The sequence below is a fragment of the Phyllobates terribilis genome, unplaced genomic scaffold (assembly GCF_046119375.1).
Source record: "Phyllobates terribilis strain yellow unplaced genomic scaffold, ASM4611937v1 Scaffold_4__5_contigs__length_816908805, whole genome shotgun sequence".
NCBI lineage: Eukaryota > Metazoa > Chordata > Amphibia > Anura > Dendrobatidae > Phyllobates > Phyllobates terribilis.
The window spans coordinates 283,537,397-283,550,614 of NW_027362764.1; the positions used below are offsets into that span (position 1 = coordinate 283,537,397).

General features: G+C 42.7%; 1 protein-coding gene across 5 annotated transcripts in view; it reads left to right on the forward strand.

Moving 5' to 3' along the window:
* The window catches only part of PDE1C (phosphodiesterase 1C), a 1,470,255-nt gene that overhangs the window by 641,671 nt on the left and 815,366 nt on the right, over positions 1-13,218 (forward strand). The window contains exon 1 of one of the 5 annotated variants that reach the window (XM_073678291.1): positions 11,800-12,655. The exons of the other annotated variants lie outside the window; for them this stretch is intronic. Within the exon in view, the coding sequence (XP_073534392.1) occupies positions 12,522-12,655 (134 nt within the window). The 5' untranslated portion in view covers positions 11,800-12,521. Of the gene's footprint in view, positions 1-11,799; positions 12,656-13,218 lie in introns of those variants that run through there. 5 annotated transcript variants of the gene reach the window in all.

Sequence of the window (13,218 nt, forward strand, 5' to 3'; positions counted from 1 at the left end):
ACCGGCGGTGACAGTGGCGGCAATAGGGGGCGGCGGCGGATCAGTGGCGGTGGCGGATCGGCAGATCGGTGGTGGCGTTGGCGGCGGCAGATCGGCGGGTGACCAAGCTCCTCAGCTTCCACGGATGGGATGAAAGCTGGGGAGTTTGGTCAGCCATTGTAAACATCCCCCTCCACATCTGATTGGAGGGCTAGCGTCACATGGACACTAGCCCCAATCAGATCTGGGGGGGACACAGAGGTGACACTCCCCCCAGCCAATGGCTGATGCTATATGCATCAGGCCATGCCCAGATTGTAAATATTTCACCAATTTTCATTGGTGAAATATTTAATTCATTCCGATTGGCAGTTTCACTAAAGTGAAAGTGAAACTGCCAATCGGAGGGGTCCTAGGCACGGGTGGGTAAATCCACCCCCCCGTGGGGTCAACTTCAGGTTGTCTAGTTGCATCAGCAACTGTGACACCTGAGTGACCGCGCTCGCACGCGCTGCAGGGGCGCGATCCCTCCATTTCACAGATGCTGTGAGATGGGTCGGGAACGCAGCGATTTCCATGTTACAGACGCTGTGACACGGGTCGGGAAGGGGTTAAGGGGCCGATACCTTCCATTTTTTTATTGTTGGCATTGATGTATTTATAATTTTTGGGGGTATTTATTTTAACCCCTTTACAACCCAAGGTGGTTTGCACGTTAATGACCAGGCCAATTTTTACAATTCTGACCACTGTCACTTTATGAGGTAATTACTCTGGAACACTTCAACAGATCCCCCTGATTCTGAGATTGTTTTTTCGTGACATATTGTACTTCATGAGTGTGGTAAAATTTCTTCGATATCACTTGCGTTTATTTGTGAAAAAAATGGAAATTTGGCAAAAATTTTGAAAATTTAGCAATTTTCAAAATTTGAATTTTTATGCCCTTAAATCAGAGAGGTATGTCACACAAAATAGTTAATAAATAACATTTCCCACATGTCTACTTTACATCAGAACAATTTTGGAACCAAATTTTTTTTTTATTAGGGAGCTATAAGGGTTAAAAGTTGACCAGCGATTTCTCATTTTTCCAACAAAATTTACAAAACCATTTTTTAGGGCCCGCATCACATTTGAAGTCACTTTGAGGGAGCTTTATGACAGAAAATACCCAAAAGTGACACCATTCTAAAAACTGCACCCCTCAAGGTGTTCAAAACCACATTCAAGAACTTTATTAACCCTTCAGGTGCTTCACAGGAATTTTTGGAAAGTGGTAGAAAAAAATTTACATTTAACTTTTTTCCCAAAAATGTTACTTTAGACCCCAATTTTTTTATTTTTGCAAGGGTAACAGGAGAAAATGGACCCCAAAAATTGTTGTGCAATGTCCCCTGAGAACGCAGATGCCCCACGGCAGCGTTCGGAAGGGAAGAGCGCCATTTGACTTTTTGAATGTGAAATTTGCTTGAATAATTAGCGGACGCCGTGTTGCGTTTGGGGAGCCCCTGATGTGCTTAAACAGTGGAAACCCCCCACAAGTGACACCATTTGGAAACTAGACCCCTCAGGGAACTGATCTAGATGTGTGGTGAGCACCTTGAACCCCCAGGTGCTTCACAGAAGTTTATAACATTGAGCCGTAAAAATTAAATTTTCACATTTTTCCCACAAAAATGTTTTTCAGCCCCCAATTTTTTTATTTTTGCAAGAGTAACAGGAGAAAATGGACCCCAAAAATTGTTGTGCAATGTCCCCTGAGAACGCAGATACCCCACGGCAGTGTTCGGAAGGGAAGGAGCGCCATTTGACTTTTTGATTGTGAAATTTGCTTGAATAATTAGCGGACGCCATGTTGCGTTTGGAGAGCCCCTGATGTGCCTAAACAGTGGAAACCCCCCACAAGTGACACCATTTTGGAAACTAGACCCCTCAGGGCACTTATCTAGATGTGTGGTGAGCACCCTGAACCCCGAAGTGCTTTACAGAAGTTTATAACATGGAGCCGTAAAAATAAAAAAATCAAACTTTTTCCACAAAAATTATGTTTTAGCCCCAATTTTTTTATTTTCACAAGGGTAAGAGGAGAAAATGGACCCCAAAAACTTTTGTGCAATTTCTCCTGAGTACGCCAATACCCCATATGCGGGGAAAATACAGTGTTTGGGCGCATGGTAGAGTTCAGAAGGGTCGCGTTTGAAGAGCCCCTGATGTGCCTAAATAGTGGAAACCCACCACATCAAGTGACACCATTTTGGAAACTACACCCCTCAAGGATTTTATCAAGGGGTATAGTGAACATTTTGAACCCAGAGGTACGACACAGAATTTGATAACATTAGGTCATCATATTGAATAAGTTGTCATTAGTCTTCAGCGCAAGTGCTCGCTACTTGAGTTTGCATCAGGCACTCAGGTATGCACCATGTATCGTGCATGCTCAAGTGACAAGCTCAAGTCCCCGCCCGCATGTTTAACAGTTAGTAGACACCCAAAAAAAAACATGCGGGGATTGCTCGTGCATGGCAGGCAATCCCGGCGAGTTTTTTTGGGCCACGAAGCATATGGGGCAGAGACTCGAGCATGTCACTCGAACACCCGCGATACTCAGTGCACAACCCGAGCACCCTATGCAAACTCAAGTAGCGAGCACTTGTGCTCAACACTAGTCGCCATATCGTCTTTTTTTTACTTTTGAAAAAAATCCCAACCCTAACCCTAGCCCAACCCTAACCCCAACCCCAACCCTAGCCCAAACATAGCTCTAGCCCAACCCTAACTCAACCCTATCCCTAGCCCAACCCTAACCCCAACCTCAACCCCAACCTCAACCCTAGCCCAACCCTAACCCCAACCCTAACCCTAGCCCAGCCCTAAACCTAGCCCAACCCTATCCCTAGCCCAACCCTAACTCTAACCCAACACTAACCCTAACCCCAACCCTAACCCAAACTCTAGCACAACCCTAACCCTAGAGTTTTTTTTTTACGCCGTTCCTCGTCCAGTATAAGTGATTAGACGACTTTATTCTTCGGGTTGGTGCGATTACAGCGATACCAGAATCATATCGGGTTTTTATGATTGACAGCTGTCACAAACTAAAAGACGCTTTTTCTTGTAAAATCTAGTTTTTGCATCGCCATATTTTGAGAGCTATAATTTTTCCTTATTTTGGCCGACAGAGTCATGTGACGGCTTGTTTTTTGCGGGACAAGTTGACGTGACATTTTTTGATTGCTTTCTATTCCAATTTTTGGGAGGCAGAGGAAACAAAAACCAACAATTCAGGAATTGTTTTTTAATTTTTTTTTTTTATGCTGTTTCGTGTGTGGTAAAATTGATAAGGTAGCTTTATTCTTCGGGTCAGTATGTTTACAGCGGTACCACATTTATATTGTTTTTCAATGTTTTGGCACTTTTACACAATAAAAGCTATTTTATTGGAAAAACTATTTTTTTGCATTGCTTTATTCTGAGAGCTATAACTTTTTTATTTTTCGGCTGATGGAGCTGTATGGTGGCTTGTTTTTTGCAGGACAAGATGATGTTTTCAGCGGTACCATTTTTATTTATATTCGTCTTTTTGATCGCGTGTTATTCCATTTTTTGTTTGGTGGTATAATGATAAAGCATTGTTTTTTGCTTCGTTTTTTTTTTTTTTTTACCGTGTTCACTAAAGGGGTTAACTAGTGGGATAGTTTTATAGGTCAGGTCGTTCCGGACGTGGCGATACCAAATTTGTGTACTTTTATTGTTTTGTTGTTTTTTTTCATAATAATATTTATTGATGGGTACATTATATTTTTATTTTTGGTGGATTATTTTTTTTATTTTTTTTTTATATTTTTACAATTTTTTTATTTTTATTTTTTAACACTTTTTTTACTTTTATACTTTGTCCCACTATGGGACTTTCACTTTTTTTACTCTGATTGCCTGTATAGTATAGGGACGGAGCACCATCCCTGTGCTATACAGGCTGTCAGCGCTGCAGATGCAGAAGATACTTTGGTCATGCACTGCGCATGACCAAAGTATCTTCCTGTTGTCTGGTCACATCGGGCTGTCATGGCAACATCCGGGAAGCCGCGGCAGACAGTGTTGGACGCCAGCAGGAGAGGTGAGTATCGCAGCATTGCAGGGGTTAATGTGCCGGGAGCGGTGTGGGACCGCTCCCAGCACATAGCACTGGGTGTCAGCTGTGACAATCAGCTGACACCCTGCAGCGATCGCGCCCGCACAGCATGTGTGCAGGAGAAATCAACAGGGCGTAATAATACGTACCTGGCTCTTAAAGCCCAGGGCTCAGGTACGTATTAGTACGTCTTTGGCTTTTAAGGGGTTAATGTCTCTGGCGATTTGTTTCTCTGTAGATAACTTTGCTAGCTTGATTTCTTTTTTTACATTATTTAGGTCTTTATACTCCTGAAATGCTATTTCTGTATTCTCGGCCTTCAAGATTTTGAATGCCCTTTGTTTTTGTCTTATTAAACTTTGTACTGTCTTATTTATCCATAATGGTTTCTTTTTATTCCTGGACATTTTATTACCAGGAATAAAAAGAAACCATTGTGGATAAATAAGATGGTCTATCGATTACAAATCAATCAACAATCAATTTGGTGATGAAATACCACAAACAATTATTTCCATGGTTGTTTTGTCACTCCTCCCTCCAGTGGTATGAAACCTTACAGTGTCCTTGAAATGTAGTTTGCACACATACTGTACGTGCTGATCCAGCCTATAAGTGAATTTCATTTCCTTATGTTATAGCTATTTTCTGTTATCTGCTGATTGTATACTGTATCTTTTCAAAATGTTATTATCATATCCACTGAAGATTGTGATGATTGAAAATATTTTTGTACTGTTTATAAAACAACGGATTCCTCATCTGCTCTGTTTTGCTTTCAAGTCATTGTATAAGTATAGAGTATACAGAAAATGTCTGGTGGTCCCTCTTACTAATTCTTTACTAATTTATGTTGTTTTTTTCTGTGCATTCTATAGACCAGCATGAGGCATGGGATAGAGAATAGTTCTTTATTTCCAATCTTGATGTTATCTCTGCTGCACAATGACCTGTGGCAGTTCATTTGACTATGAATTATGCAGGCTTTACAGGAAAGCCACCATGCTTTCAATGACATTTGTTTCTTTATACTTGCAGATGTAGTATATATAGTCTTTGGAGTAGACATAAAATTATATTGTAAATAATTCATGTATAGGGACATTAAAGCGACATAGCTGAACTTCTGCATCAGATTGTGATGGAATACGTTATGATCTATAACAGAAATATACTTGGTTTCCATGTGATAAGTAGGAGATCACTGTTCATTATAGAGGCTTTTCATAAAAAAAACTAAAGTTGATTGTAAATCCTGGACATTTCCAAGATGTCTTCTTATGTACTTTTTAAACAATTGTACAAGATCATAAAGAGTAGAAAAGTAGCTCTGCGAGGGTGATTTTTTTATGAGCACACAAACTTGGTCATTATAGTGGTTATGCCCAATTAGTCAGGCCCCTGGCTCAGGATAGGAAGCCAGTGACATCCATGTGAGACAATAGTATCCTGGGAAAGACCTGTGCTTTTCAGGGCTTCACTGACACACTGCAACAAAATGGAAATGGAAGCCAGAAATGGCTGATTTTGGAACGCAGTTATATGTGATACGTCTGACAGAGAACCATGGTTTTAAATAGCAGGCCTGTAGTTTACTAATACTATTCTTCACAGTGACCTCGTGTGAATAGCTTCAATGACACACTGCATCAAAATGGAAATGGAGGCCAATATTTTCCACGTTCAGTTCTAATTTCTGGATTTTTAATCGCTGTAATATGGAAAAGATCTGGCTGTATTCTGCAGTGGTAATGTGGCGCCCCTGAGCGTTCAGTCGCCACAGGGGTACTGCACCTCAGATAGAGGTGTGGTATCTCCTCTTCCAGGTAAGGATGGAGCATCACTCAGGACCCCACTTCACACTCAACACTACACCACTCCTGTCCTGTAGGGGGCCTAAATGCACCAGGGTGCTGCCCCGGCCCGGGATAGAGGAGATGGGGGGAACCAAAGATAGGGGGAACCAAGTAGTGGGTGAGGGTGGAGGAAACACTTACAGGAAGCACTTATAGATTCATATATAATCTTCGGCCATCTTTAGTTCTAGGTCTTTGATTGAGGGTCTTCTGTCAGGGTCCAGCAAGAGTCTGTAGCTGGCTGAAGATTCGCGGTCCTCGTTCTCTGGCCTTGAGACGAGGAGCGGGTCAGAGTTAACCACTGTCTCTACCCGGACAGGGTCCTGATCTAAGAAGGCCTTGGAGGGGAGCAGAGGAGATAGGCTTCACAAGCAAAAGGATCCCAGGGGGATACGGACGGAGCGGAGTCGCCACCTGTATTCTTCACTCTGGCTTAGCCAGAGGGATTCCTGCTGCAAGAGGGGTAACCGGCCCCCGAAATCTGACTTTGTCACTTCACGTTTTAGTCAGAAAAGCCCGGAGGCCTAGTGGATCCCAGGGGGATACGGACGGAGTGGAGTCGCCACCTGTATCTCTCAAACTGCGTTTACCCAGTGTGACCCGGCCTTACACCACCTTCATTCCATACACAGTCAGGAGAAGACTCAGTGGGAGAACTTACTAAGGAGAGGAACACACACCAGCGGGGTCTCGACAGGTGCTCCTGATCTACCTGGGAAGTGCTGAACCCCCTTCCCGGTGGCCACAGTACGCCGTGTGTAGCAGAGAGAAGCGTTGCGGCTGAAAGTTCATCTAAAGTGAGTAAAGACCCGAATGACTTCATTCACCGCCTCCGCTTGTTTATTCCTGAGCGGCACTGCACCCACCATACCTCCACACAGTTCATCAATTACTGCCCTGAGGCCTACTTCGCCTGTGGGGAGTAGTACCAACCGAGCTGCCAAAACACCAGCCTCAGAGGACTGTTGCAGCGCTGGTGGCCTTCACCAGAAACCACAGGTGGCGTAGTCGAACAACCACTCATCCAAATAGCCCATCATTTTTCAGGTGACAGCCCTGGACACGGAACGGGTTAAGGCCACGACTGCATCCCTGCGACCCCTACACTGACCCGCCTCCGAGTACCCCACTGCTCAGGGAGGGCGAGTCAGTAACAAGCAAATGGAGCAGAAAAATTGTGTACTCTGGATTGCTTTTTAAGCAAATAACCAGAATTAAGATAAAAAAAGATTAGCCGTGGCCCCTGATATCTGGGGCTATGTCTACACAGCAGCAGCAGGAATGTGCTATGGACTCTCTTGTGCTATATGCACTGCAGTCTGCCACATACACTGCCTGCCTAACTCCTGCCTAGCACTGATTATATGCAGCTAGATTAGTCCTCAGAAGGACTGTTAGTTCAGATGGATATATAGTATATATATGTTGTGGAATACTTTTACTAACTATAAACAAGCAAATCTCTCCCTGACGCAGCAGCACCTCTCCCTACTCTGCCTGATTCCGGGGTACACTGTGACGAGCATAGCGGCGCCTGGTCTTATATACACCTGATGATGCTGTGCGGCCAGCCAATCATTGTACTGCCCACAACCAACATGGCTACGGCATTACAGTGCATGGCAGGCAATCCCTGCATGTTCATTGGCTGTCTAAAGAGCCTCAAACATGCAAGGAGGGGACCCAAGCTCTTGCTCGAGCATCTCGCAAGTACTCGCCGAACGCTGAGCATGTCGAGCAGTGAGATGCTCGGGCAAGTACCGAGCAGTGGCGAGCACGTTTGCTCATCACTACTGGTCATGCATTTCACAGACTGCCATTCATTTAAACAGCTACCATGTAATACTATTTTATACTTGTTTTCTGGGAAAGTTGTCATAGAGTAGAAATACACATTACTTACCCCCTGAATCCATTGCTTCTCCGTAGTCATTGTTTTGGTTGTGCCTTCCAGCGGTATCACACTGGGGTGTCAAGGGCTGACCTGGAATATTGACTCTGGAGGACCAGTTTTCAGCTACATGCAAATATTACATTACCATCATTCACAAATTGACCTATGCCTCTATATATTAACATGTGCAGTCCTAATTCACGTATACCGTAATTGGTGGGTAGAAAATGCTGATAATCCACAGGAACCTTTTACTGTATGTTGTTTAGAGATGGCAGATCCATGTGTGACGGGATTAGGCACTAACTGAAATTACCCAGTAACATGGCCATCCTATGATAATACTGGTAGGGGTGCACAGAAACTTTTCATATCAGAACTGTACTTGTGGTATTAGATGTATTCTCTTCTAGAAGTACTATACATTCTTCTGGGATAGCATATGGTGCCACACAGAGACATCATGGTTGCGGTATACATGGTGCTGTATGGCTACTAGCTCATTGCTTTGCATTGTGCATGAAGAGTAAGTGATCATTGAGCATATTGCAAGATTCATACTAGTTCTGTGTGGTACAGATTGGAAGCAGGACTATGGCACTAATATTAGAAGATGGAGATAATGTTCAAATAGATTTCCTCATCATATTCTCTCCCTCATGAAGAACTGAAAGGAAATATCCTGCACCATATTGCATGCAGTCAAGTGTGTGAAACCTAAAACTTTGTCGTCTTGTCTGTTCTCTTTCCAAGGAATCCTTATTCACCATGAAGGCTGTGTGATTTATGGAATCTATTAATGCTAATAGTTTGCCAGTTGTAATTAACCCTCAAAGTAATTATGGTTCCTAGGATAGTCCGGCAGCACGTACTGCTGTATAGTTTCTGGATTTTATGCTAGCTCCTTTTATACAAAAGGGCACAAATATTTAATGGCGTATTTAAGTCTGCTATCGGAAAATATGGTAGGGGTTGTTTTTTCTGTTAGAAAGATGCATTAGAGTTGCTGATAATTTTATAATGTACACTTAGGGGTTACCATCAGTGAATTGCCACTTTTAAGGGGTTGTCAGTTTGTCAGGGCCCGGGGCATCCATGCAACCAACTGATGTCCATTCCACTAGACCTTGTATAACATCTAGATATGCTAGCACTGTGTTTTCACGTGGCATTTGTAGTTTGCCTCATGATTTTTGACCGTATGCCATACTTATTGTCCTGAATGTGCCACTATAAAACCCAGCATAATCGGTCATATGGATAGAGGTTTGAGGAAATGAACTACACCTTTAAGCTTTGTTTTGTAACGTGGCGCGGGGCGGTAGCCACGGGTGAGGTACTCATGTTTCACACCCCGACACGCTACATGAAAATGGGGGTCCTGGCTGGGTGTGTGGACTTTAGCTATAGTGGCGCTATGCCCTTGCAGACCTCATTTTGCTGGTGATACGGGCAGGCCAATACTAGATGTTAACCAACACATGTCACAAACAATGATATGGTCACTCCAAAATTCATATAAGACACATCACCCCTTTAAGGCAACAGCAAGGGGTAGACTGGAGTCTGGACACAATTGTCCAGACTCCAGTCTACCCCTAGCTGTTGCCTTAAAGGGGTGATGTGTGTTATATCAATACTAGATGTTGTAGAGATTAATGAGGGAGACCACCACTCAAAAATAAACTGTCTTTCACTGAACAATAACGTAGGGAGAAGTATGTACAAAGGATAGCGGGATAAAAACTTTGTTGACTTTTCTCTTAGAAAATATGACATTTTCATACACATGCCGTTCATTCCTGAGCTTGCTCCGCTCTCTGTCCTTTAGCATCTCTCTGTAGCTTCACCACCACCCAGCTCAGCACTTTGGGAGCTTCCTCGATCTCAACAACAGCACCACTAATCAGTAAGCGAGAGTCCTATTTTTCAACCCATTGTTCTGCTTCCTTTTCCCCTTAGGGCAGCTACTTTTGCCATTATGGCCGTTACTTAACATCTCTGCTGATGCCTTGGAATTACCGCACGGGGCACTCTCTCTTCGTCCCGATTTCCTTCTCAGTGCTGCTCCATCATTTGACTATAGATAACTCCATACCGTCCTGCTAGGCTTCCTACCCCAGACCTCGTCTCCGGAGAATCACTCACTCTTTCTAACACTTTTCCTTGTCTCTTTCTGGATCATAATATCCATTGCCTCAGTCTTCGCTCACTTTAGGGATACCCAATTCATGCGGCTCTGCTGACTAATCAGACCAAAAGTCTGCTCCAGCGGCCAGCTAGCCTCTATCTGCCTTCCTGACAGGAAACTCCCTGTGTTCTTTCACTTTATCCCCTCCCACTCTGGGCTAGTCCCAACAATTATCTCTACCTGTCCCTATCAGCTACCTGTGGCTGTACAAAACATGATTCTATTGCTAGTAATGCGCATCACTAAACACATTACACATCCAAATACATTGTAACAATACTCGTGTCTTCAAGGGGAAATGTGGACAACACCTCCACCTCCTTACGGTTTAATACAGTTTCAATGATTATTATTGTCATCATTTTACTACAGATATTTTATATTATACGTGCTGCCAAAGAGCCCTAGCTTTGTGCTGAATAAATTTTATTTTGACTATGGACACAAAATAGTGATAATATTACAACCAGAAAGTGGCAAAGTGATCATACCCAAATTACCCTTGTAATCTGTCAAAATGTGAATATAAAAAGGTCATCTCACTGATAAATCCTGATGCCTCATGGTTAGAAGAGTGAATAAATATCATGTGTGACTTTATGATTATTCACTCTTTTACTGGTTTGTGAATACTTAAAGGGATTTTCCCATCTTATAGAGGAAAATCCCTTTCATATGTTATCATGTCATAATTATGGCACTTGGTGTAAGAATCAGACCAGCATCGGCTTTGCTGGGTAATAGATTGTGATCCTGATGGTGACAGGGATGATAATCTCTTAGGTAGTGGTGGACACAGAAAGAGGAGGGCCCTTGTGCAAGGACAATATATGGGCCGTTATTAGTCTAATAGCTCATCATAATGCACTATTCCACCTACTTTGGAGCCGAAAGTGGGCCCCTTTACCTCCTTAGTCTCTGTGCAGCTGCACAGCAATAGTATTGCCATCCCTGTTCTGAGGAATATGATGTCACTATGTAAGTAAAATAAGCAACAATAAATACATTTCGGTTGGTGCTTAATTCCACCGCACATCAAAGTCACGGAGTATGACGGGATTAGGCACTAACTCAAATTACCCAGTAACGTGAGTGCTGGTCCGTAAGTGTGACTGAAGCCCCTTACACATGCACTGCGGAGTGCTGTCAGAGTCTTTGATCAACTGATTATTGGGATCTGAAATCTGGGACCCCATTATCTTAATGACTAAAGAGGCACCACTGAATTTTTTTTGTGGAGGCTTCCATGTAGGGGAAAAATGGTGATAGCAATGCAGTAACCCCTTTATTCCTAAGATCAGTTGGGGTCCCAGAGGTCAGACCACCTCTGATTATAAAGTGATAGCATATCCTAGCATCATGTAACTTTATGAGATGGGAAAACCTCTCTAATATAATTCAGCTTTTTCTTACTGCTCAGAAACAGACCCTTTCATGCTAGAAAGGAAATCTTAGGTAGTGCTGTCATTTTGGCAGTTGCGTATCTTACACACGCCATGTGACAGTTTATCACAGTGGAAGGGCACACAGTACATTTTAGCTGTGGATTCTACATTTATTGCTGTGTATGAATGTGTGATACTACTGATTTTTTTTCTCCCAGCCAACTTTCAACCTTGGAAGCTGGGTCGTTGTTGTGAACATGCTCCAAGTAGCACCTTGCCAGCATCTCCTCCCATGTATCACTGTGAGCTAATGAGAGCCAGTTTTATTATTACTTTCCTTCAACCCACCCCCATTTCTTTCAAGTAGCAGCCAATATTTCCTGCAGCCTGCTTAGTGCATCTGTGCAAGAGAGGAGAAGAGTGTATGTGTGTGTGCATGTGCTAGAGGCATATTCCTGGCTGGCTATGGGATGACTTTTCCCTCACTTGTCAATTCCTTTGCCTGTCAGCGGAGCTGCTGGTAGTGGAAAGGGATAGAGGGATAGCAGGGAGGAGAGAGGCAAGGAAGAAGGGAGGGAGAAGCAGATCTGGAGGGGACAAGGGCTGGCATTCAGAGCATCCTGGAGTAAGGAACTCCAAGGTCCAGCAAATGGGAGGAATAGAGACATTAGAAGCTGTGCAGATGCCTCTACTCTGCACTCTCCAGCTTGTTGTCACAAGGTTTTCTCCCAATGATAAAGAGTCTTCAGCTGGTATTACTGATTGTATGTCTGGCTTATCGTTTTAAACAAAAAAATCTGTAGTGATTTCAATCTAGAGATCAACCTAATCCCTTCCATCAGTCTCAGGATCATGGCATGCTGCCACAGCTACTCCCAGTACACACCTGGAGCTCCTGTTGACAGCACACACTTTCTCTAATAGTCTGGAAAATAGAAAAAAAAAAGCAACAATAAGAAAAAAAGAAAGAAGAAACAATTAGAAAATGTTTGATGCTCCCCTTCACTGTTAAAGGTGAAGTTTGTGGTGTCTGTCTGTGAATGTATTGGTATTTGTTTGTTCGGAGTAACCATCCTTCATGAGCTTCAACCAAAGTCACAAACCTATAGCCATGGAGTCACCTACTAAGGAAATTGAAGAATTTGAGAGCAATTCGCTGAAGTATCTACAGCCGGAACAGATTGAGAAAATCTGGCTGCGTCTCCGAGGACTGTAAGTACTAGTCTTTTTATATATATTTATTAAGATCCCATACAAATATGCTGCATCTCCATCCTGCCAACTTATGTGTTCTTTCATCCTGTTTCTAACCCACCTCCATGACTTGGCCATTGTGTGAAAGATTCATTAACTCATAAAACATGAAAAGGATAAAATAAGTTTTATCAGAAGTTCCCCGTGATTTGTGTCATTCTTATAATAAACCTGTCCAGCATTATGTCTGTCCTGGACCTGATCAGTGATGACAGATAGATAGATAGATAGATAGATAGATAGATAGATAGATAGATAGATAGATAGATCCATTTATATATATAGATATATATATTTATATATCTATATGTATACACAACACAGACAATACAATCGCAGAGTCGATATTTTGTAATATATATATATGTTTTTATATATATATATATATATATATATACACGCATATATTACACTATGCATGGAGTCTGCTGTTGTATTCTCAGTATGTCATTGTGGTAACAAGATTAATACTGAACACTATGAGGGTCATAGAGGAGGAATTCCTATAATAAATCATATGT